This window comes from Eptesicus fuscus, chromosome 1 (assembly GCF_027574615.1).
Source record: "Eptesicus fuscus isolate TK198812 chromosome 1, DD_ASM_mEF_20220401, whole genome shotgun sequence".
NCBI lineage: Eukaryota > Metazoa > Chordata > Mammalia > Chiroptera > Vespertilionidae > Eptesicus > Eptesicus fuscus.
In genome coordinates, this window is record NC_072473.1 from 102,831,956 (window position 1) to 102,858,345 (window position 26,390).

Genomic DNA, 26,390 nt, shown 5'->3' on the forward strand with positions numbered 1-26,390 from the left:
GCTAGCCTGGCCCGGCCTTCCCTCCCTGACAATGGGCGACGCCACAGGGGTTCTCCCTTTTGGCTACTTGAGCCCCTCCCCCACATCCCCCGCCTCCTCCCATCCTCTAGGAAGCTAAGCGGGGGCGTGTGTGCGCACCCTGGAAGAGTTGCCTTCGAGGTGGCGGCGGCCAGAAGCACTCTACTGGGGCCCCAAACTCTGAGCAAGTTCCCGGGCTCCGGGCGCGCCACGCTCAGCGGCCTCCGGCGCCCCTGGCCCCAGTAGCGGGCTCAGGCGGGAGGGCTGGCCACAGCAGGACCAAGCGGGCCTGGTGTCAGGACCCCTCGGGCTGTGCGTGAAAGCTCAGGCACCGACGCGGGGCGGAGTTCAGAGGCGGACGGCTGGGGTGGCGGTCCCAGCCGGGACTCCCGTGTGCCGATGGCGGCTGAAGGTTCCCGGCCCTACCTGGGCTCGCCCAGTCTGGCGGAGCGGCACGTGCCTCAGGCCTCGGAACCACAGACCACCGAGTTGGGCAGCAGGACCCCGGATCTGCCCCTGAACCAGGACGCCTGTGTGTCCGTGCCTAATGCCCAGGCGATCACTCTGCAGGTGGACATGGCCATGGCCCTTGAGCGCGTGAACTTTGCAGAGCAGTACGGCCAGAGCTACCTCTGTCTCCTGCAGACGGTCTTCATCGCAGGTAGGCACCCTGCTGCGCGCGCCACCCGGTGGCCCCGGCTCCTGACCAGCTTGCTTCTCTCCTAGCCTACTCCCTCCTCAGCCTGCCCAGCTGGCGCGCACACTTTGTCTTCCCTCGCCCCCAGCGCACGCACACCGGTCCCCACTGCGGTGGCGCTCCCAGCTCCCTTGTTCCTCCGGCTGCTGCTGCTGCGCTGCAGGGTGCACCTCTTCCCCCTCGGGCTGCAGGCGCACCGTGAGAAAGTGTGAGCAGCGGGGTGAGGATGTCTCCTCTGTGGCTGGTTCAGGTCCCCTCTCCTTACTCGTTTCTGTGTGTCTCCAGAGAGGTGGGGATAGAGGGTTATCTTCCAACTGCGCTTCCGGCAAACCAGAAGAAGCCAGCTTTCCGTGAGCGCACTTGCCTTGAATATTCCCTGAATGCTGGAAAAGCGATGATGGGGGGTTGAATATTACGGAGGGGGGGGGGCATCCGGGCGGGGGGGGCGGACCAAGTCGAAAAAGGCGCTGGGGTTCTGAGACGGACTGCACCGCAGATGGAGGAGTTGAAGAGAAGCAGTGGCGCCTGCGACCCGACTAGTGCATCTTTCTTGTTTGGTCCATGAGCTTCCTGCCTCGTGGGGTCCTCGCTACAAGGGCTTTCGTTTGTCTGAAAGGACAAACAAACAAACTCCAACAAACCCACAAAACCTTTTCTGCTGCCGTTGCGGTGTGCTTCAGGGGTGTGAAAGGCATGAAGTGAGCTTGGTCACTTGCCATCTGTGATGCACATACGTTTACTCACCTGAGGTGCTAAGCTTTGAGGTTGGAGCTGCAGGTTCTGGGCTCCAAGGGTCTCAGTTCCTTTGGGACCCTGCAGACTGAGGCGCGGGAGCAACCCGAAAACGCGGTGCAATTCTGGGATTTTTAAGTTCAGCCAGAGCTTATCAGACCAGTCTGCCAAGTACTGCCATTGATTAACATGTCTTCCTCTGTTCAAATTTTCATTTGGTTTAGCAGGTGCTAAGTCTTGCATTGGGAGGTTTGTCATCCAAAAAATAGACTTAGTGGTATCTTTCCACAAATGAAGTAGCTACAATACACGTTCCAAATACCCAGGCTTATTCAGGGCTGGCAGGCTCCCTTTTCCTGGGTATTATGACGCATCGCAGCACCTAAATGTTTTCACACAGGCTTGCAGTACTTTTCTGCTTTTCAGCATTTTTAGCAGTGCCATCTCTCTCTGTATGGACCAACAGAGAGTCCTGGAAGTGGTTTGTACCTATGCTGTTAGAACATGACACTCTTACATGTGAAAAGGATTTCATGTATTAAAAATATTCATATATTTAAAATATGTTTACAAAGCTTTTCATTGTGGTACAGAACTTTCTGAAAGAACATTTCAATAATGTCCATTTATAGACTACTTAGAAACATGCTACAGTGTGATAAACTAATTACACTCTGATGTATGATCTCCCATGGCTCAGCCAGAAGAGGAAAGAAACATTGACTCCACTTAGGGAGTTAAGGGAAGCCTTCAGGGGAAAGGGTGAGACCAGCTAAGAGACCAGTATCAAATGAGTGAATTGAATCTTTAAGGATGTATACATATTTCCCAGTGGACTGGGGATGGGGATGGGGATGGTTTGGTGGGGACAGGTAGGACAAGGGGTATTCTAGGCAAAGGAAATAATATGTACAAAAACAAGCAGAAAGGCCACAGCATAGTAGGTTTGGGAAAGTTTTTGTTTTAAATGAGTGGAGTGTAAATTGTGGAAAGTACAAGAGAGAGATATTTGGAGAGGTAGGCAGGGGGTGGATCAGGCGGAGCTTTGTAAAGCATATTAAAGGGCTTTACTTTATTTGTAGGGTAATGGGGAGTCATTGGGATATTGAATAAGTAGAGCGAGGCTGCTGCATATGGTTGTACTGTTGTACACTACCAAATCCTTAGTAGGTCCATTCATACAGGCTGGCCCTTGCTAGGGTTGTACAATGCACACTGTACACAGTGGTCAACAGTGGCAGTGCATGGTGGGGCTTCTTTTACAAATATCATAGTGTGTGGAGTATCCAGTGCAGAGGAAAAGGACCCAAATAGAAAAGCCAGTTAGAAAGCAGTTGTAGAAAGCAGGGCAAAAGTGGATGATGGCATGGACCAAGTTAGTTCTAGGAATGGGGTAGAGGAGAGAAGCTTGAGGAATTGAGAGGGTAAAGTTGATTTGACTTGGTGACTAGGTGTGAGGTTTGAGTACCAGGGAAGGAGACTAGGTTCATTCCAAGTTTCTGGCTAGAGTGACTGGAAGAGCGGGGAGGGGGGGGGGCAGATATAATTAAAGCAGGAAATGGAAGAATAAATTTTGAGTTCAGTTTTGGGTATGTGGTTTCTGTGGAACATTCAGAGAGAGATGACCAATAGTCCTGGATCTGGAAAAAAAGTGAATCTTATTTCTTACTCTCATCTGTGGCATCCATTAAACAACATCTAACACTGAAGTGAAGTACTTTCTTAAAACCTACTTATATAGGTTATCTTGGTAACTCAGAAAGTCTAGCATAGAAGTAGCCCACATTTACTATAAAACTGCTTGTTGAACTTGCCCTTAAATAATGAGGTTTTCTCCCCTCACACTCTCCTTAACTGATGATGGGGGCGGAGAGGGGAAAAGAAAGAAATGTTTTGCATTTCTTGCAGGACAAAAGAATGTAAACTATACTGACCTAAGTTAATCTCAGATAAGTAGGTATGAAAACCTGTTCACTGCAGATTTTATTTTGTCAAGAGTTTAGCTCAAAATGAGTTAATTGTTCATGTACATTGCAGTATGGTATACAATGTATTCCAATAATGATGAGTCACTTACCTGCAACACTATACCCCAAGTAGTTCACATAAATGATTTTATGGGTAATTGAGGTTCAGCATTTTCAGTGCTTCATCCCTGCCCCAATCTCTAGTCATTTTGGGTTGAAAGCTTTTCAAAAAGATTATTTGCCTTTCTGATGTCTGAATCTGGAAATAATTGCATCTTTTCTTAATGACTCAAAGTTATCCTTTTAATAGCATTGGGTTTTTTAATATGCTGTATATATGTATAGTGTTGCCTCGAGGGCTCCTAAATTGTGGAGGGCTGTTTGTCCCTTCATTATGTTGGACACAGATTGTTCTGCCTCCTAATTTGTAATGCTTGTTTTTCTAATATATCCCCTTTCTGTTAGCTGTCGTTTCTTGCTACTGCTATTTTAACAGTTTCTATCAACCCGAAGTTACCACCTAATCCTCTGTGCTCCCTCCTTTGTTGCTCCTTCTGATGTGCTGTTATGAGCTAAGAAACGAATTAACCAAATTTGTTAGAATTGTCTGCAAAATAAAAAGTAAATAGACTATGAGTAGGACCATGACAGTCTACTACTCATGTATATCAACTTTAGTATATGGACTCTGATATCTATTCCAATTGCATAAAAGCTTTTTATTTCCATTTTTTCTAGTTCTTAGTTGTGCTCTGGAGAGCTGATGCTTTTATTAAGTTATCAGTAAAACCTGTGTTCTCTTGTAAATTGAGGTATTCCAGTTGTGGAATTGTAAAATTTTACTTTCTTGTAACACAAACAAATGTCTTCAAAATCTATAAGAAAATTAAGATACATTTTATTCATTGCATGTCTCGGAACATGCCTGTAAGTGCTTGGCACTAGGAGACACTTACTAGTAAGTTTTAGAAGTTGCCAGTAGGACTGAAAGCTAATGTCTCTGTTATAGCATATTCTCAGGTAAGAACCCTCTGAAGGCACCATTAAAAAAACTGCACCTCATCTGCCCCAGGGCAGAAGCAGAGGTCAGCCCAGAAGTAGAGATGCCTCTTATAAGATTGCTGCTAAAATGAGTATTCCTTTCTATTGTTGCCAAGGTCTTGTCCCAGAGTCAGTTAGCTCCAGCTAAGAGACCAGTATCACTCACATAACTTTATCCCATTTATTTTTCACCCAAACCCTCTCTTCATTTTATCTATCTATCTATCTATCTATCTATCTATCTATCTATCTATCATCTATCTATCTATCTATCTATCTATCATCTATCTATCTATAACAGATGTAAGTATCAGAACAACTTCTCCTTACTTTCAATGATGGGAAGGTGTGGCACTGAGCAAGGACCTAAAGAAGGTTAGGAAGTCATCAGGGGTATCTGAGGGGGAGAGTATTCCAGGCAGAGGGGACAGTTGTAAAGGTCCTGAGATGAGAGTACTGACAAGTTCAAGGAATAAGAAAGGGATCAATGTAGCTGAAGCAGTGAGTGCATTCAGGTGTGTGTGCATGCATGGGTGTGTGCATGTGAGCCTGTGATGATACAGGGCTTGTTAAGGACTTTGGCTTTTACCCTGAGTTAGATGAGGAGTGATAGGAAGGTTTTGAGAGTGACTTACATCTCTCTGGATTCTGTGTAGAATAGGCTAAAGGTGGGACAAAGGTGGAAGTGGAGAGACCAATTAAGAGGCTATTAGAATTGATTATTGTGGTTTGAACCTGAGGTAATAATGGAGGTGTTGCGAAGTAGTCATATTTTAGATATATTTTGAAGGTAGAGACAAAACGACTTGCTAAAGGTTTGTCCATGTGGTACGAGAAAAAGAGAAGAGTCAAGGATGGCTCTAAGAGTTTTGGCTTGAGCAAATGGATGGCAGGAATTGTAATTAATAGATATGGAGATGCCGGAAGGGTTATTAGCAGGTTTATGGGGAAAATCAATGAGTATCGGAAGTTTGGTATGGAACCTGTTAATTTTGAGGTGCTTATTAGCTGTCCATGTGGAGATGTTGAGTAGGCAATTGGATATAGGAACCGTGTTCAAGGAAGGCATCAGGGCTGGGGATATAAATTTCTGAGTCATTATCCTTAAAGGAGGTACTTAAAGCCTAGATGAGTGAGTATAGATAGAGATCACACAGAAGAGAAAGTGGTTTGTGTCCCACTAATGAAGACTTGTAGGTGATCTATGACTTTTCCAAAGCAACATTTATTTGGGGAGGAAAGGAAGCAGTGCTAAAAAAAAGATAATTCATTTCTCTGATTTGTTGTCCAAATGTTTGTGCTGTCAAATATGCTTGCAGGTCACTTTGCCTCTTGTTCCTTTGCTCACAGTCTGGAACCAACAGTAATCTTTGCCTGGGGGTAAAGAAGAGGTTTATGTTTAAAGCTTTCAAAGAGAGAAACTACAACTTCACTGTTGAATGATCCTTCTTTATGGGTACAAGAAATCTGTAGGTTAGTCATTCATGGCTTGAATTTTTGCTACAGATGAATCTCTTCCCATCTTTTTCTTTCTGTAGTAGAAATATTAAACAGCCACTATTGCTTTCCAATTGAGAAGACCTTTATTCAATTACCTCCTGTCATTTTCAGTACATGGTATAGTTTTCTTTTTTAAAAAAAAATATTTTTATTGATTTCAAAGAGGAAGGGAGGGAAGGAGAGAGGGGGGGAGAGAGAGAGAGAGAGAGAGAGAGAGAGAGAGAGAGAGAGAGAGAGAGAGAGACATCAATGATGAGAGAGAATCATGGATCGGCTGCCTCCTGCACACCCCTTACTGGGCAGGCGGGTGGGTGGGGATCGAGCCCACAACCCAGGCATGTGCCCTTGGCCCGAATCGAACCTGGAACCCTTTAGTCCACAAGCTGATGCTCTATCCACTGAGTCAAACCAGCTAGGCTCATGGTATAGTTTTCTTAAAAATATATATTCTAATGGAAAGCCAAAGCCTGATTGTAAATTGGAAAGAAAGCACCATTTTACACTCATAGTAAAGTTTGGGGCTTATAAAAGAGTTGAATGATCAAATATAGTGAAACTAGAGGTGCAACGCACAAAATTTGTGCATGGTTATGGTCCCTAGGCCTGGCCTGCGATCAGGGCCATCTTCCCTGGCTGCCCACAGCTGACCCTGCCCCCATCGCCACCCACTATCAGATGATCAGAGCCTGACGGCTGGGGGATGGGGGGGAGTGAAGGGACCCAGAGGTAGGCCATTCCCTTCCGCTCGCCAGCTCCACCCCCACCACAGGTTGCTCTCTATGTGTGGGGTGACTGGTGGGGCGGGGGCCTTGGCCTGGCGCCACCCACTTCCCCCATCACCCACCCCCAATTCCCCATTCACCATTGGGCGATGGGAGCCTGCTGGCCAGGGAAAGGGACTGAGAGGTGGTCAGTGCGCCTCATAGTGACTGGTTGAGCAGTTGTTCTCATTCTGCTGTTAAAGTCAATTTGCATATTACCCTTTTATCATATAGGATATTAATATATTGAAATTACTCGTATGGTAGATTATATTTTCTGACTTTCAAATATTTATTAATGATACTGTCACATTTGCCATGAAGAAATTGTCAGCTTTTAACCCTTCAGATACTGGAAAAGCAGCCTTTATATTAGCAATTATATTTTACATATGTACATTCTGTATCTGGGAAATTATGAACCAGCAACTTTATGGAAATTATAACTTTTATGTTTTCAGATAATTTTTTTTGCATTAATCTGAAAAGGAAAGGAAAGCCACTCCTAGCAAGAAAAGATTTTTATTAACAAGAAGGCAAATGGGCAAAACCTGTTCTAGTTTTTTTTTCTTATTTTTAAAATATATTTTTATTTATTTCAGAGAGGAAGGGAGAGGGAGAGAGAGAGAAACATCAATGATGAGAGAGAATAATTGATTGGCTGCCTCCTGTAGGATCGATTGGGCTCAAAACCCTGTCATGTGCCCTGACCAGGAATTAAACCATGACTTCCTGGTTCAGAGGTTGATGCTCAACCAACCATGCCACACTGGCTAGGCTAGTCTAGTTTTTTTAAACAGCTTTATTGAGATATAATTCACCTACCATACAATTAACTCATTTAAAGTATACATTTAAAGCAATCACAGAGTTATACAATCATTACCACAAGTTTAGAACATTCCCATTACTCCCCAAAAAAGTACCTGTACCCCTTAGCCTTACCCATTAGATGGTACTCCCCCTTTCCTCCCAGCAGCCCTTCCCACCAGTCCTGGCAGCCAACAATATACTCCCTTTCTCTTGTAGATGTGCCTCTTCCAGATATTCAGATAAATAAATTTATATATAGTGATCTCTTGTGACTAGCTTCTTTCATTTAGCATAATGTTTTCAAGTTTCATCCATGTTGTAGCACTTGCCAGTACTTCATGGCTGAATATTACCACATTTTAGTGATCCATTCTTCTTCAGTTGATGGACATTTGTGTTGCTGTTATGAGTAATGTTGCTATGAACATTCTTATACAGTTTTTGTGGACATATATTTTCATTTCTCTTTGATTTGCAAGTATTTTCTCCCAATTCTGTACCTTGTTTTTACCTATTTCTTTTTATTACTTCTTCTTCTTATTATTATTTTTAATCCTCACCTGAGGATATTTTTTCCATTGATTTTTAGAGATAGTGGAAGGGAGGGGGAGGGGGAGAGAGAAACAGAGAGGAAAAAGAGAAACATCTATCAATCTACTGGTTTCCATCCCATTTGCCCCAATGTGGGGGTGCTGGCAGGGAATGAACCTGCAACACAGTTACTGCCCTTGACCGGGAATCAAACCTGAGACCCTCTGGTGTGTAGGCCCATACTCTAATCACTGAGTCATGCCTGCCAGTGCTTTTTTTATTTTGTTTGAGTCTTTGTTTTCAATTATTATTTTAAAAAAGATTTTATTGATTTTAGAGAGAGGAAGGGAGAGAGAGAGAGAGAGGGTGAAATGTTGATGTGAGAAAGAAACATCGATCAGCTGCTTCCCAGGATCACCCTTACCAGGATCAAACCAACAACCTGGTTATGTGCCCTGAACAGGAATCACACCAACCAACTTTTTTTTCTTTTTTTTTTTTAAATTTCTTTATTGATTAAGGTGTCACATATTTGTCCTCATCTCCCCATTCCCATCCCACACCCCTCCCCACGGATGCCCCAACCCCCTGTTGAACTTAACCGTTGGATAGGCTCATATGCATGCACACAAGTCCTTTGGTTGATCTCTCCCCCCTCCCCCCAACCTCCCCTATTCTCCCTTAGAGGCCCGATAGTCCGATCGATGCCTCCTTGTTTCTGGTTCTGTTCTTGTTCATCAGTCTATGTTGTTCACCATTTCCCCTAGATGAGCGAGATCATGTGTCACTAGAGATATACTTATAAGAACTGAATGTGAGACGAGCAATAATAGTTTTGCTGACAGGCAAATCACACCAACCAACTTTCGGTGTGTTCAGGGCACACACACAGGGTTATGTGCCCTGAACAGGAATCGTACCAAACAACTTTCAGATGCTCTAATCAACTGAGCCACACTGGCCAGGGCTCAATTATTTTTTTTATTTGTGGTATAATTGACATTCAACATTATCAGTTTCAGGTGTATAATATGATTTAATATTTTTATATATTGCAAAATGATCACCACAATAAGTCCAGTCAACATCCATCACCACAAATATTTTTTTCTTGCAATAATTTTAAGAACTAATTTACTATCTTAGCAATTTTCAAATATGCAATATGGTATTGCTAACTATAGTGACCATGCTGTAAGTTACATATCCATGACTTACTTATTTTATAACTGGGAGTTTGTATCTTTTGACCCTTTTCACCCAATAACTCCCCCAACCAATAATCTGTTTTTTAAAATCTATGAACTTGTTTTTGTTTTAGATTCCCTGTATAAGTGAGATCATGTTGTATTTGTCTTTGTCTGACTTAATTCACTTAGTATAATATCCTCTAGGTCCATCCATGAGTTTATCTGAGTTTTACAGTTTTAGTTCTTACATTTAGGTCTTTGATCCATTTTGAGTTGATTTTTGTGTATGATGTGAGTTAGAGTCCAAGTTCATTCACTTGCATGTGCATATATCCAGGTGTTCCCTGAACCATTTGTTGAAAAGAATATTATTTTCCAACTGAAATGTCTTGGTACGTGACTTAAAATCAATTGGCCATAGATGTAAGAATTTATTTATGGATTCTTAGTTTTATTCCCCTGATCTATCTATTTAAGACTTAAATTTTAAGTGTATCACTACACCTGTATCACACTGTCTTGATAACTGTTAGTGAGTACTAAATTTTGAAATCAGGATGTGTGAATTTTTCAACTTTGTTCTTTTCCAAGACTGTATTTTGAGACTCTTGCATTTCCATAATAATTTTAGGATTAGCTTGTTACTTTCTGCTATGGATTTTGCTATGGATTGCATTGAAATTTAGGGAATGTCTGAACATCATTTTTGTAGTTGTACAAATTGAGGTTTCCCCAAATAGTGGGTATTCACATGAAAGGTGTTTGGGAATTATTTACTGTAATGAATGTGGACCACCAATGCTCATATTGGATGGTTATTCATATAAAGGTTTTCATGAGTTTAGAAGAATTACAATATATTAATTCATTCATATTATGGGTTTATACTAGAGATCACCCTAAAAGTTTAAGAGACAAAAAAGTAAATAACCACAAGAGTTGTCCCAAGGAAAAACAAAAGCACAAATGAAAACAACACGAAGCATAATCACTAACTCAATTACTTTAGTTTTGTGATTCAGCATTTGGCATGCAAGTCTGTATGGGACTAGGGTGAGATGACATAAGAGATATGAGAGGCATGTGTTTTGATTGACCAGGAATCTGCAAAGACCTTTCCAGATTGGACAAGACCATTTGTCAATCAAGTGTGTAATCCCCCTCCCTATGGCAGGATATAATCTTTTAGGAAAAAAAGATTGCAGTGCTAAACAGATAAGCTTGAGCCAACTCTGCTGTGGATTCGCTGATGCTTTAAGCAGGAAAAACATTTTTATCCCTATTTTTACATACAGTAAATCACCACATATGCATTTAGTTCTTTTTATGCAATGTGTAATGAATTCATTGGGCTGTAATAGTTAGGCAAGTGCCTGAGACAATGGCAGCTCTTGCAGCTGTATAAGAAAAGCCTGCTCTCTCCGTTGGGTGGTTTTTAATCTGAAGAGGGGAGGAAGGAAAAGCTTTTCATAGCCATGTTCTTAATTAAACACCTACAGGAGAAACAGGCGAGGCCCAGCAACCTGGGACATTAAGCTGTTGGATGGAGATTACTTCCCTGTAATTTTCTACTTGCTGTACCTCATTTTTATCATGTACTTTTTGGCTCTCTCCCTTTCAACCTCTCTCTTCTTAGTTTCTCCTCTTCTTTATTTCCTTCTTGCCTAGTGCCTTATATACTTGCATTCTTTGTGTGGGTTTTTATTTTATTTTTTGCTTTTGGCAAGGGTCTTTTATTTTCCCATTTTCTTATATTTACTGGTATAAATTAAATAATTTATATATGATATTTGTAAAACATCTAAACAATACACATGCCCATAAACTAATAAGTAAAAGTAACCTCTGTGCTTAGCTGAGTCCTACTGTCTGCAAGAAACAAATTATACAATATAAAGTAATTTTGTCATATTTACATTTTAATTTAAAAATTTTCTTTTCATAAAGCACAAAGATGCTATTGTATATTTTTAGCACAAAGAAAGTATTTGCCCAGCATTGTCCTAGTGGGCTTATCGTTTAAATAAAACTCATGAAGAGCCCTAGACGGTTTGGCTCAGTGGATAGAGCATCAGCTTGCAGACTGAAGGGTCCCAGGTTCGATTCCAGCCAAGGGCACATGCCTGGGTTGCGGGCTTGATCCCCAGTAGGGGGTGAACAGGAGGCAGCCGATCAGTCATTCTCTCTCATCATTGATTTTTATATCTCTCTATCCCCCTCCCTTCCTCTCTGAAGTCAATAAAAATATGTATTAAAAAAAAAACCACCCATGAAGAATCTGGTGTATTTGAGAATGGTGCATTCTTTTTTTTTATGTTTTAATTGATTTTTAGAGAGAAAGAGTAAGGGAGAGGGAAAGAGAGAAACATCGATTGGGTGCCTCCTGCAACATAGGCATGTGCCCCAACCAGGAATCTCTTGGTGCATGGGATGATGGTCAACCAACATAGTCACACCAGCCAGGGCGAGAATGGGGCATGCTTTACACAATTGTTCAAACAAACTGCTTATATCTGAATAAGTACATACAATTTTCTTTAATCTTTCTGTATTTCCTTCATATAGACTGGACCAATTGCATGCTGAGACCACCTCTAGCTACTCAAAAAATTAGTTAGGGTGAGATTTTAATTTATATATTATTTAATAAATGGATCAGTGTTTGTCTGAAATATATTTATGGATATAAAGAGTCAATAGGTTCAAAATATGAAGTTAGTGTCATCATTATTACTTTAATTTATTGATATTCAAATGACCTCTTACTCAATTAGTAAGAAGTAGAAGTTTGAACTTTTAAAAATTCTAAATATCACTATCCCCCACCCTCCAACAGTTCCTTGAAAATACTTTTTTCTCTAGAAATCACATTTTATTTTTACTTTTTAATATATTTTTTATTGATTTCAGAGAGGAAGAGAGAGAGATAGAGAGATAGAAACATCAATGATGAGAGATAATCATTGATTGGCTGCCTCCAGCATGCCCCCTCCTGGGGGAGATCGAGCCCACAACCTGGGCATATGCCCTTGGCCGGAATCAAACATGGGACCTTTTAGTCTGCAGGCCAATGCTCTATCCACTGAGCCAAACCAGCTAGGGCTGGAAATAACATTTTAGAATGAAGTCACATATATACTTTACTAGTGGCCCAGTGCATGGATTCATGCACATTGAAAGGAAATTAATTAGAAGAAATATTTTAATATTGCTATTTGCCCTTTCTCTATAATAGAAGTGCCAATAGTTGGTCTTCAGATACACTTTGCTGACAACACTGGCTTCTTTTGGCTTCATAGGTACGTTGTGCCAATAGTTGGTCTTCAGACCTTTTCTGTTGATGACACCACTTATTTTCAGCTTCAGAATGTTAACAGAAACGATTGACAATGACAGATCAAAACACATGCGTGTGATTGGTGTCAGCGAGAGCTTTATATGTATCATGCATGCATGAGTCAATGTTTATTTTTAAATTGTCAGTGTGCATCATATATACCAGCTGGTGAGTTGGTTGGATGGTCAGATGGATATACAGTCAGTCACTTAGCCTTTTATATATATAGATATGTGTATGTATGTGTACATATATATTATATATACTAGAGGGCTGGTGCATGAATTTGTGCATGGGTCGTGTCCAGCCTCATGCCCTGATAGGGGAAAATTGGGGGTAGGGCTAGCCATGGGGAGGGGCCACGAGAGGTTGGGGGTGGCGATTGGGGTTCAGTCAAGCATGTGACCACCACAATGTGTGTCATAGCGACCTGTCATTCTGGTTATTTCGGTCATTCTGGTCATTCTGCTGTTCGGGTCGCTTGGCTTTTATATATATAGATTTCATATATTATATACAATTGTATACCATTATGTACTGACTTAATTTTTAATAAGTTGCTAATGACTTTCTTTGTAAAGTTTCTAGGCAAAATAGAAAGATTATAGATGCTACTGTAACATTGCTTTTCAATAACTTTGTGCCAGAGTTGTCTGGTAGTTGTTGAGCTGCTCTTTCAAATATACTCTGACTGGGTCAACATCAGCTGTGCACTAGGAGTGTTCACATCCAGGGACACTGTGGAGTCTTAGTTCATCAAGCCTTCATTTGTGCTCTTGTGTCACTGATAGTTACATTGAAGCATTAGCTGTTCAATATACAGTCTGATGATAAGAAACACCATAGGAAGTTATTTAAAATATGTGGTGAGATTAGGTATTCTTAGACTCTTTGATGACACTTAAAATTAATATATGTGTATTTGAAGGACATCTTTTAGTTTGCAATTACAAGCCAGATTATGTGATTAGTTACAGAGCAAAAAGCAGCAGCGCTGTTTTTATTTGCCATTTTGTTCTTGTCAGTTTAAAAAAGAGGGTCAGTTTTGCTTCTTTAGTTGACACATTCCAAGGACCATTAACAAATGTGTATTCTGCATGCCTTATAAGCTAAAGCAAATAGTTTTAATTGGATTACCTTTGCAGATGCTATGTATTTAAAAATTAGGTTTTCTGAACCCAAGAAGAGATGAATAGCCAAAAAATGGGAGATCTGACATTTAGTCATATGTCTATATGGATATTGTGAGTTCTGACATTAGAGTGTCATCTTGTCTACTTTTAAAGCTTTTGCTTTAAATAGCTGCTCTCCAAAGACCTGATCCTATATAATAAAAGCTTAATATGCTAAGTGTCCGATTGACTGGTCGGCCGTTCAACCAATCAAAGCGTAATATGCTAATGATATGTTAAGGCCACTCAACTGCTCTCTATGATGTGCACTGACCACCAGGGGGCAGATAGTTGACCAGTTGACCAGCTGCTATGATGTGCACGACCACCAGGGGGCAGACGCTCCCACCAGTAGATTAGCTTGCTGCTGGGATCCGGCCAATTGGGACTGAGCGAGATAGGCCGGACATGTACTGGAGCCCTCCCACGGTGCCTCCCTGGCTGGCGAACCTCCCGTGTCCCTCCCTGGCCCTGATCATGCACCAGTGGGGTCCCTCATCCTGGCCTGTGCCCTCTTGCAATCCGGGACTCCTCGGGAGGTGTTGGAGAGCCAGTTTCGGCCTGATCCTGCAGGCCAGGCTGAGGGACCCCACTTGTGCATGAATATGTGCACCAGGCCTCTAGTCTTATCTAATAAAAAAGTAATATGCAAATTAACCATCACTCCAACACACAAGATGGCCGCCCCCATGTGGTCAAAGATAGCTTCCCCCATGTGGACACAAGATGGCCTCCACAAGATGGCCTGCAGGGGAGGGCAGTTGTGGACGATCAGGCCAGCAGGGGAGGGCAGTTAGGAGTGATCGGACTGACAGAGGAGGGCAGTTGGGGGAGACCAGGCCTACATGGGAGGGCAGTTAGGGGCAAACAGGCCAGCAGGGGAGCAGTTAAGCATCGATCAAGCTGACAGGGGAGTGGTCAGGGGGTGATCCGGCTGGCAGGCAGAAGCGGTTAGGGCCAATCAGGCAGGCAGGCAGGCAAGCGGTTGGGAGCCAGCAATCCTATATTGTCAGAGGGATGTCCGACTGCCCATTTGGGATTGGGCCTAAACGGGCAGTCGGACTTCCTCAAGGGGTCCCAGAGTGCAGGCTGGGCGGGGGGACACACACACGCCCCCTCCCCCCCCCCGCACAAATTTTGTGCACCGGGCCTCTAGTGTTATAATAAAATCTTAAAAAGTGACTAATGTTAATATTTACATGTTGCTAACTAGTATGTTAAGAATTATCTAGTGGTGGCTGTGGCTATAGTGGTTATAGACTGTCATTTTGTCTTTATGCTAATGTTCATACATGTCTCTGCTCATTTGCATTGTGAGTACTGAATGAGGATGATTTGTATCAGTAAAGTGATGCCCCTAGACTTACATTCCTTTTCGCCAACTTTCTGCTGTTAAGGAATAATCGGGGACATTCAAAATTGTGGGATGAAGAATTTTTAAAAACTGTGCTTTCAGAGGGACACTAGGAAACTAATTCTCAAAGGCATTTATTTTCATAACAGATAATGTAGAGTTTTAAAGATGATGCCAATACAATTACAGTTTACTTTCAGTATTGTTTTGTATTGGTTTCAGGTATACAGCATAGTGAGTGATTAGACAATCATATACTTTATAAAGTGTTCCCCCTGATATTTCTAGTAGATGCTGATACATCTTAAAAGCCTGTTTACCATATTTCCAGCATTTTGCAAAGATTTTGTCAATTTTTGTTGACTTTCAATTTTAAAAGACACATAATCAAGTCACTAAACAGAGCTTTAGCACTAGAGAAGAGTAAGAAAAGGTTCCACACTGAATGTGTTTTTGTGTGTTTTTTTTATCAGTGTGAGCATCCTCATAATTGTATATTGATTTAACATAATTTTAAAGATGGAAGAGTGAACTTTCAAAATCAGCCATTTTGGCTACAATACTTATTAACATTTCCATATTTGTACACTATATGCATGCACATAAACACATAAACATCAGTGTTTGCAAGAGTTACAGAAATGAAGCATTCCCTATCTCTTGCAACATGTGTCTGCTCTGTGAAAAAATGGGTGAACTTGCTTGCAGATCGCTCCTGTTCTTGGAAGCAGCTAAGAGTCCATAGACCTTAGTATAACATTGAGTCATCACCTGGAACTTGTGCTGAAAGTGAGTTCCAGGAGGTATTCAGCATAGGTTAGGCCACAAAACTATTTTTTTTCTTTCATTTTTTAAATACATCATCTGTTTTTATCTGTTTAGTATTAGATATCCTTTCTCATCCTGGCTCAACATTTTTGTAACATTTGGCTTGGCCCTCTGTACTGTAATTGCCTCCTGTTCCTAAATGAAGAAAACCATGAGATCCAGGCCAGTTTCCTCATCATTGCACAGGGCCTGGCATAATATGAGAGTCAATCAGAGATTTGTTGAAAGAAAAAAATACATGAATGAGGAGAGTGGATGATAAATGACAAAAACACTTAAAATTTTGTTGAACCATGGGGTTCCTATTTTGTATTCCTATTCTCTCCCTCCATCCACTCTTTCCTTCCTTTCATTTCCCGTCTTTCTCTAGAGTTCCATTTCAGGCTACTTGGGGGTAAAATCATTCCACAGTTCCTTCCTTCAAAGCACAATTTAAAGGTTGAGCATCTGAGGACAGCAAGATTCGTGAATGCACTTCCCTGAGTTGGAAACTATTCATTGTTATGTGCTGTGTTATTGTGGTAAAATGATGTTGAATGCCCAGTAGATACTCAGGCAATACTTCCAAATTTTTGATTTAACATTATACAAGTCTTTAATGCAACCTCAGAGTTCCTGTAATTTTTGTTGCCCCAACTAACTGATTACCCCCCCCCCCCCTTTTTAGACTATGTAAAGTCACCGTATTTACTCTTCAGATCTATTGGGGTAAAACTATGTGATATATTTTCTTTCAGTTATTGCTAAAACAGTTTTTTAAAAAAATTTTATCCTCACAAGAGGATATTTTTTCCATTGATTTTTAGAGAGAGTGGAAGAGAGAGGGAAAGATAGAGAGAAATATCGATGTGAGAGAAACACATTGATTGGTTGCCTCCTGGACGTGCCCACCCAGGGCCCAGGCTGGGGAGGATCCTGCATCCGAGGTATATGCCCTTGACTGGAATCGAACCCGGGACCCTTCGGTCCACAGGCCAACGCTCTATCCACTAAGCCAAACCAGCTAGGACTAAAACCATTTTTTTAAAAATCCTCACCTGAGGATATGTTTATTGATTTTATATATAGAGGGACAGACAGAGAGAACAAAAGAAATATCAGTGGGAAAGGTAAACATTGATTGGTTGCCTACCATACGCATCCTGACTGGGGCTTGAACACACCATTCAGGTATGTGCCCTGACTGGGAATCAAACTCACAACCTTTTTGGTGTACAGGATGACACTCCAACGAAGTGATCCACCTGGTTTGGGCCACTAAAACAATTTTTAAGGTGTTCTTTCAAAATAGATAATTTATGACCCTCAAACTTCAGAGGGAAGGCAGTGGAGGGAGGGAAGGGGGTAAGAGATCAACGAAAGGACTTGTATGCATGCATATAAGCATAACCAATGGACAAGGACTCTAGGGGGGTGAGGGCATGTACTGGGTGGTGGAGGTGGCTGGGGAGAGGTCAATGGGCGGAAAAGGAGACATATGTAATACTTTAAACAATAAAGAACTCAAAAAAATGGATGTTTTATGAAAAAAGAAATCTATGGTAAGAGCCAAGGCCAAAACCAAAACATATCTATAGTGATTATGTTGTTAAACATATAGGTCCTTGCTAATGTTGATTATTTTAAAATTGATGCTTAACTGGTGGGTATAAAAGATTATCTTACTTTCCTTGACATTTGCATTTCACACATTACAAATGCACTGAAGATCTCTGCAGATGTTTATTGGCCATTCCTGTTTCTTCTGTAAAATGCTTGTGTTATTTTTTTTTCCATTTTTCTACTTAGTGGTTTGTCTTTTTTAAAATTAACACAGAATCTTTTATATATTCTTGATAGTATTTGTCACTTATATGTATAACAAATATCTACACAATTTGTGGCTTGTCTTATTTTTTATGATGTCTTTGGATGAAAACAAAGTTTTAATTTAATGTTGCCTAAATTATCAGTCTTTTCCTTTACGGTTTGTGTTTCTTGTATCCTAATTAAAAATTCTATCCTACCCACAGGCCATACAGATATTTTCCTGTATTTTCTCTGATGTGATCCTAATGCTGTAGGTTTTGAATCTTCTCTAGTGCATGACCGTTAAAACCAAATTGTAAGTCACCTGGGAATTGGCAGATGCTCGGGGGCAATGACTGTTCTTAGTTGTCTTATTTCTCAGGACTTTTGCCCTAGTAGTGGTTTTGAACTCTGAGAATTTCCTTGTCTTTTTTTTGCCAGCTCAGCCATGCATTAGAAAGGCTTTAAATTTATTTTTTCCACTATGTTTTTGTGTTTTGTAGCAGGAAGATTTTTCAGGATTTTCAGTCCCCATTGTGACCAATAAGAGAAGCTCCTTCATGTTTTTTTAGACTTGAAAGTTCAATTTTATATTCAGATGTGATATAATTTAAGAGTGTTCCTTGTATATAAGACCTGATATATGGCTAAGGAACCATAGTCTTATTCCCCTTTTTGCAGATGAACTGAAAGATGGGAATGGTATTCTGGCCACCATTTATCCTTCTTTTACCCTCCTTTAACTCTGCCTGTCCCCCTTTTCCTCTTGAAGCAGCTGTGATGGGGGAAGGTGAGAATTAAAATGCTATCTAATAAAAGAGTAATATTCAAATTAACCACCACTCTGCTACACCTACAAGCCACGCCCAACAGCCAATCAGGAGTGAATATGCAAATTAACCCAACCAAGATGGCTGCGGCCACAGAGCGAGTAGGAGGCTTGGGTTTCTCAGGCAATGGAGGAAGCCAAGTTTCCGCAGCACTGGCCTGCCTTGGCCTCCACTTAAGGCTACAAAGTTTCAATTATAGAAGATAAATAAATCCCAACAAAAATGGCTGCGGCCAGGGAGCGAGCGGGACTCTTGGCTCTGCTCAAAGCTACAAAGTTTTAATTATAGAAGATAAACAAATCCCAGATACCTGGACCTCCACATGGGTCACTGGGGGGCGTGGCCAGCCTGCAAACCACCACAGGCCCCTCACCCAGGCTGCCCCACACCCCAAGGGAACCCCCACCTTGATCTGGGACACCCTTCAGGGCAAACCAGCTGGCCCTCACCCATGCACCAGGCCTCTATTCTATCTAATAAAAGAGTAATATGCAAATTCACCATCACTCCAACACACAAGATGGCTGCCCCCATGTGGTCAAAGATGGCTGCCCCCATATGGACACAAGATGGCCACCACAAGATGGCCAGCAGTGGAGGGCAGTTGGGAGGGACCAGGCCTGCAAGGGAGGGCAGTTGGGGGTGATCAAGCCTGCAGGGGAGGGCAGTTAGGGGTGACTAGGCCGGCAGAGGAGGGAAGTTGGGGGCGACCAGGCCTGCAGGGAAGGGCAGTTGGAGGGATCCAAGCCTGCAGGGGAGGGCAGTTAGGGGTGACCAGGCCTGCAGGGGAGGGCAGTTAGGGGCAAACAGGCTGGCAGGGGAGCAGTTAGGCATCAATCAAGCTGTCAGGGGAGTGGTTAGGGGGTGATCAGGCTGGCAGGCAGAAGTGGTTAGGGGCAATCAGGAAAGCAGGCAGGTGAGCAGTTGGGAGCCAGCAGTCCTGGATTGTGAGAGGGATGTCCGACTGCCTAAACGGGATCGGGCCTAAATGGGCAGTCGGACATCCTTTGAGGGGTCCCAGATTGGAGAAGGTGCAGGTTGGGCTGAGGGACACCCCCCCCCCACACGAATTTCATGCACCGGGCCTCTAGTCTTTGCATAAGCATAATGCTAACCCAGTCATTGTCTGCTACTACCTGGATGCTTACTTGTACACTGAATATTTTAAATTATGATGTTATTATTTTTTCTATAACAATGACTACTAGTACTACTTATTGAGCATTTACCATATACTAGGCACTGTTCCAAGTGTTTACATGTATTAACAACTCTAACATTACAGTAACCCCATGAACTAGGTATTACCATTTTCCTCATTTTACCAGTAAGTGAAACTGATACATAGTTTATGCAAGCTTGTCCAATGCCATAAAACTTCCAAGTGTTAGAGGTGGAATTGGAATCCAGGCAATCTCTCTCAGGAGCATGCACTCAAAAATACTATGCTAATTACCTCTATGAGAAATACTTATTTATGTTAAAAAATCAGATTTTTAAAAAATATGTTTTTATTGATTTCAGAGAGAGGAAGGGAGAAAGAGATAGAAATATTGATTGGCTGCCTCCAGCACACCCCCTACTAGGGATCAAGCCAGCACCCAGGCATGCTTCGTGACTGGGAATCGAGTCAGCAAACTCCTGGTGCATGGGGTGATGCTCAACCACTGAGCAACACTGGCCGAACAAAAAAATAAGAATTTTATGTATAAATCACTCAAAATAACACCCAAATATAACAACCATGTTAACTTTCTGTGATATCATTGTGGTTTATCTTTATGCTCAACCTTCACTTTTTTTCCTTTAACATATATTTCTAAAACTTGATCTCCCTTCTATTTGTTTTTTATGATTAAATTCCTTTGGAAGGAGAAATGCAGAAAGTACATCCTATGCTCAAATGAACTTTTTTTGTTGCAAACTTCACTTTCCTTTATTTGTTTTTTTGTAACAGTTTTATTGAGATATAATTCACATACCATACAATTTACCCATTTGAAGTGTAACATTCAATGTTTTTATTAGCACGTTCACAGATTGTAACCATCACTGCAATCGGTTTTAGGACATTTTATTATTCATAAAAGAAACCCTGTGCCCTTCAGTGGTCAGTCCCCAATCATCCCATACCCCTATTTTTAACCAACCACTAATCTACTTTCTGTCTCTCTCTATATATGTCTATTTTGGATATTTCATGTAAATTAAATCAAAATTTGTCACTTCTTACACTTAGCAATATATTTTCATGATTCATTTATGTTGTTGTGTGTATCAGTCCTTTGTTACTTTTTTTTTTTTTAATATATTTTATTGATTTTTTACAGAGAGGAAGAGAGAGGGATAGAGAGTTAGAAACATCGATGAGAGAGAAACATCGACCAGCTGCCTCCTGCACACCCCCTACTGGGGACGTGCCCGCAACCAAGATACATGCCCTTGACCGGAATCGAACCCGGGACCTTTGAGTCCGCAGGCCGACGCTCTATCCACTGAGCCAAACCGGTTTCGGCCTTTGTTACTTTTTATTGCTGAAAAACATTCCATTGTATGGATATACCACATTTTGTTTATCCATCCTTCAGTTGATGGGCATTTGTGTTTTTTCCACCTTTTGGTTATTATGAATAATGCTATTAATATTTATATACAGATGTAGACGTATGTTTTCATTTTTTTTGGGTATATACCTAGAAGTAGAATTGCTTGGTCATATGGTAACTTTTTAAAAACTTTTTGAGGAATTGCACAGCTATTTTACACAGGAGCTGAACCATCTTGCATTCCCATGAACAGTGTATGAGGGTTCTAATTTGTCCACATACTAACACTTATTATTGTCCATTTTTTAATTACAGCCATCTCCATGGGTGTGAAGTGTGTATCTCACTGTTTTCATGTGCATTTCATAATGACTAAATGATGTTGAGCATCTTTGCATGTGCTTATTGCCATTTTTATATCTTCTTTGGAGATGTGTCTATTCAAATTCTTTGCCCATTTTAATTGTTATTTGCTCTTTCATTATTGATTAGTAAGTGTTCTTTATGTTCCTCATTCCTTAGCAGATAATTCACAAATATTCCTTAGCAGATAATTCCTTAGCAGATACTTATTCCTTAGCAGATAATTCACAAATATATTCTCCCTTCTTGTGGATTATCTTTTTATTTTCTTGTTAGTGTCCTTTGAATCACAAAGATTTAAATTTTATCAAAGCCAAAATTTATGGTTTTTTTTATTTTTGCTTTGATTTTGATGTCATATGTATGAAGGTTTTTGCTTAATGCAAGGTCACAAAGATTTATTCTTTTATTTTAAGAATGCTATTGTTTTAGCTCTTATATTTCAATGTTTGATTCACTGTGAGTTATTTTTTGTATATGGTGTAAAATAGGGGTTCAACTTCATTCTTTTGAGTGTGGGTATCCTGTTGTCCCATTACCATTTGTTGAAAAGGCTATTCTTTCCTCATTGAATTGTTTTGTACTTGTTAAAAAAATCAATTGACTTTAAATACATGGGCTAATTTTTGGACTCTCAATTCTATTCCATTGATCTTTATATCTATCACTAGAGGACCAGTGCATGAAATTTATGAATGGGGGGGGGTCCCCTCAGCCTGGCCTGCGTCCTCTCACAATCCGGGACACCCTCAGGGGATCTTGGGCCTAAACCGGCAGTCAGCCATCCCTCTTACAATCCGGGATGCTGCATGCACCAGTGACCATACTTTTCATACAGGTGAAAGGCATCTTGCTGTTGTATGGGCAGCTACATTTTTTTGCCCTCATTATAAAAAGTAGTACATAACATGATCCTTCTGAGGCAGTAATACCATTTCCCCCATCTTATGGGTGGAAAAACTGAAGCAGAGAGAAGTTAAGTAATTGGAGCCAGAGTCCATGCATGTCATTGCTGCATCATCCTTTTTTTTCGGTGTTAGAGTAGGCTTGCAAGATTTTAATTTTTAAATCTAAGAGACTGTTCTCAATATATAGGGTAGGGTCCCTAGGCCTAGCTGGCGATCAGGGCCATCTGTGGGGCGACAGGCGGGTGGGATGATGGGGGGGGGAGGCCCCCATTGGCACCCACCAGTTGCCTCCTTCCCAGGGGGCAACTCCTGCATTGAGCATCTGCCCCCTGGTGGTCAGTGCATGTTATAGCGACTGGTCATTCTGCTGGTTGGTCCGCTGTTCAGTCAATTTGCATATTAGGGTTTTATTATATAGGATTATGCTACTACTACTCTCTCGTTTATTATTGTAGCTTTGGAAGTATGAGTCCTCAAACTTTATTTATTTATTTTTTTCAAGACTGTTTTGGTTAATCTGTCTCCCACACATTTATATAAATTTTAGGATCAACTTGTCAATTTCTGGAGGAAAAAAAATCCAGCTAAGATTATGATAGGGATTGCTTAGAATCTGTATACAATTAAGGGAATGTTGCAACAGGAGTAGTTAAAAAAAGGGGGACTATATATGGCCATGAATGTTGGATGGCTTTCCATTTAATTAGATCATCTTTACTTTCTTTCAATAATGTTTTGCAGTTTCAGAGTACAAGTTTTGCCCTTATACTTTGCACAATACAATTACAATTGATTTTTGTATATTGATCTAATATACTATATACTCTTGCTGAACTTGTTTGTGCTAAAAGGTTTTATTGTATGTGTGTCAATTCCTTAGTATTTTTATATACAAGACCATATTATAAATATAGATAGTTTCACTTCTTTCTTTGGGGAAGTGATTGTGTTTTGGGAATCCTCAAGACTTCCCCAGGTTTGATGACTTACTAGATGGACTCACAGGACTCATATATTCGTACTCATAACTAGTATTTATTACAACAAACAGATACAAAGCAAAATCTTAGAATAGTACTCAAACCAAGTGTTATTTGGATTTTATAACACAAAAGAGGGGCTTTCCATTTCCCTTCCCACAGGCTTTGTATTGTATAGGTGCTTATAAACAACTGGAGCCATAGAGAACCTTCAGTGAATTGCATTAAGCTACACCAAAAATTGGTAGCTAATTGATTGTAGGGTCTACCAGTTTCTACATCCCTGCTTTTCTGTTGTAAGAGCTGCTTGCTTGGAAAATACCTTTGTGTTAAGTCAGTGATCCTGGATCAAAGACATTCCAGAAGCTTTCTCTCCTCTGAAGGCCTGCAAAGTTCTCCAATTTTAGCTTCTAGTCTTGCTTTCTGGTTTTAGATAGACTTGCCCACGCTCTAAATTCAAACCATATCAGGCCATATATAGTCTCCTATTTTTTTTAACTACTCCTGTGTCAGTGTCTAGTATCTTTTACCTAGAAATTTCTAATCTATCCCCCTGTCCATGTATTTGGATCCTAATAAATTTTCAAGGCCCTGCTCAAATGTCACATCATCTACGAAACCTTCCTTTTTCTTACTCTTACTTTTTATGTTATAATTTCTCCCCTCCCTATTTCTGATTTAGCACATACTATAGGCTATATTGTGGCGAGTTGTTTATGTCATAGTTGTTTAAGCTTTTTAAAGTAAAAAGCTATTCATATTCCAATGGGCCACAACACCTAGTAGAGAGGAGCAAATAGAAACCCAGTGGTTTGCTGAATTGAATTACAATGGATTGGAAGGAGGTCTGGTAGGTTGTTAACAGAGGGAGGATTTAGCAAAAATCTTGCTTTTCTTTTGTTGGTACGAATTATGTGTCTCTTTCATACTGTACCTTTATTGCAGAACAAAGTGCTGCATAGTTTGTTCTTCTGAGTTTAGTGGGGATTCATTTTGTGATGGTTTCACAATTAACCTTTTATTTGTTTCACTTTTAAAAGCAAAACACATATCAAGACATCACTTCAATTTGTTGCATGTGCTAAATCATTACTGTTTACAGATGGGCTAGTGTATCTGACATTCATGTTGAAAGGGAAAATTATACTCCTAGAATCCCATATGCCTTGCAACAGGATTTAGGACTCAAAACAAAACCTAATTTTACCTGAATCATGCACATCAGCAATAGGGAACTTTCAAAGAGGTGATTCCTAAAAGTAAGCACCATTGTTAAGAATTTCAGGCTGTAAAAATAATGGTGTTTCTTTAAAAAATTGTTTATAAACATTCTTAATATGGTTTGGGATGAAATTCTTGCTCAAAGAAAATGGGAGGTATGGAGTCATATCTAGTTAATAAGTTGCATTAGAGCTAATTGAATGTATTCTTCCGAGTGCACAGTTTTGATCGCCTGTCTGTGGTTAGAGAACCAAATAGGTGACACCATAAAAGCAACTTCTAAAAAACTTTTACTAGATTCTACCTTGGGTCTAAACAGTGGCTGGTGCCTGGTTATTTTCCAGTGTGAATTTCTTGAATGAATAAGTACATGAATGGGAGCTTGTTTCCTCATCTATAAGAAGAGGTTTTTAATATCCACTTTGAAGGATTATTGTTAAGAACAGAAAAAAATGTTTAGAAACTGCTTTATGCAGTGCTTCACAAGTTGTTTATAAGTCATAGCTCCACAAATGACATGTATTGCTAATCATTTACTATACTTTCCCCTGTTTTTATATTGATGGTGGCAGTTGGTTGATTGCTATGGGAGAGACTGTATCTTTCTGGTTGATGCTTCCTTTATTTTCCTTTCTATTTTATTTGTGCTGCATCTTTGCCTCTTATTTTTCGGAAGACTTAAGAATAGAGGTATTTGCTGTTTTATTCAGTTTGTTTTCCTGGACAAAATGACATGTGTGTGCATTATGGTCAGGACTCCTGTTCATTTTTATATGAAGAGAAACCCCTGGGAAGGGATACATATACATGAGAGAGTCACTGTGAAATAAAACTCAAGGGTTGGAATATTGCTGTTATACACCAGAATCTGGAGTAAAAATGCTTTCTATAAAATGAGAATGCTTATGGATGCCAATTTACTTAACTTTCTAAACTATAATTTTCCCTGTGGGAGTCATTAATAAACTCAGTAGAATTGAAATTCCTTGGAATGGTAATACATGCTGAAACTATGGAGGCAGAGATTCTTGGAGAAGTGGTACATAAAAGATCATTTATTCCAGTCCAACTACATGCTTGATTGTCCTCTCTAGCTTCCTTGCCACAGAGATGCTCAGCTGTATTTCAAATGAACTCTAATAATGGTAGAAAAGGGTTTCTCTATATACCATAACCATCATTTCATCTACATTTTCTAGAATAAAGTGCTTCTTCACCTGGAGTCTCTATAGTTCTGTTGCTCTCCTCCCCTCCCTTCTTTCTCAAAACCAACCAGCCAACCAATGAAACACTCAACCAACCAAACAAACAACTACAAATGGGTATGTAATCATATAGTTTTGGGAAACATTGCATACATAGCTCACACACACAAGGAGTTGCAATCCTTGTATATGTATTTGCTAGGAAATTTTTCAGTATATTTAACCCCAATATTTCACAAAACTTACTTGATCATGAGCCTTTGCTTTTACCTAGAACACCTGTTTATAACTTACAACAGTAGCTGGCATATAGTAGGTGCTCAATAAATCTTTGTTTAAAAAAGTTAAGGAATGTAAAATTTTTAAAAATGATAAGGGTACCCTGTATAAAGATGACAAAGGTTCTCTATCTCTGAAAGTGACACAAACAAAATTGAATGGATATACCTTCCTCCTCTCTGAACCATCCTAAATATTTATTTTGACAGCTTGTAGGACTTAAAATTTCTTCATATTTGAAATTGGAGCTTGTATCCTCATTTGCACAACTACCTTTCATGTTCTAGAAGAAATATTAGTGATGACTTCACAATAAAAGCTTGTTTCTT

General features: G+C 40.5%; 1 protein-coding gene across 1 annotated transcript in view; it reads left to right on the plus strand.

Moving 5' to 3' along the window:
- Window positions 1-594: 594 nt before the first annotated feature.
- MCF2 (MCF.2 cell line derived transforming sequence) overlaps window positions 595-26,390 on the plus strand; it is a 137,615-nt gene continuing 111,819 nt past the window's right edge. Inside the window, 1 exon segment of the mRNA XM_054719734.1 lies at window positions 595-679. Coding sequence (XP_054575709.1) covers window positions 595-679 — 85 coding nt within the window.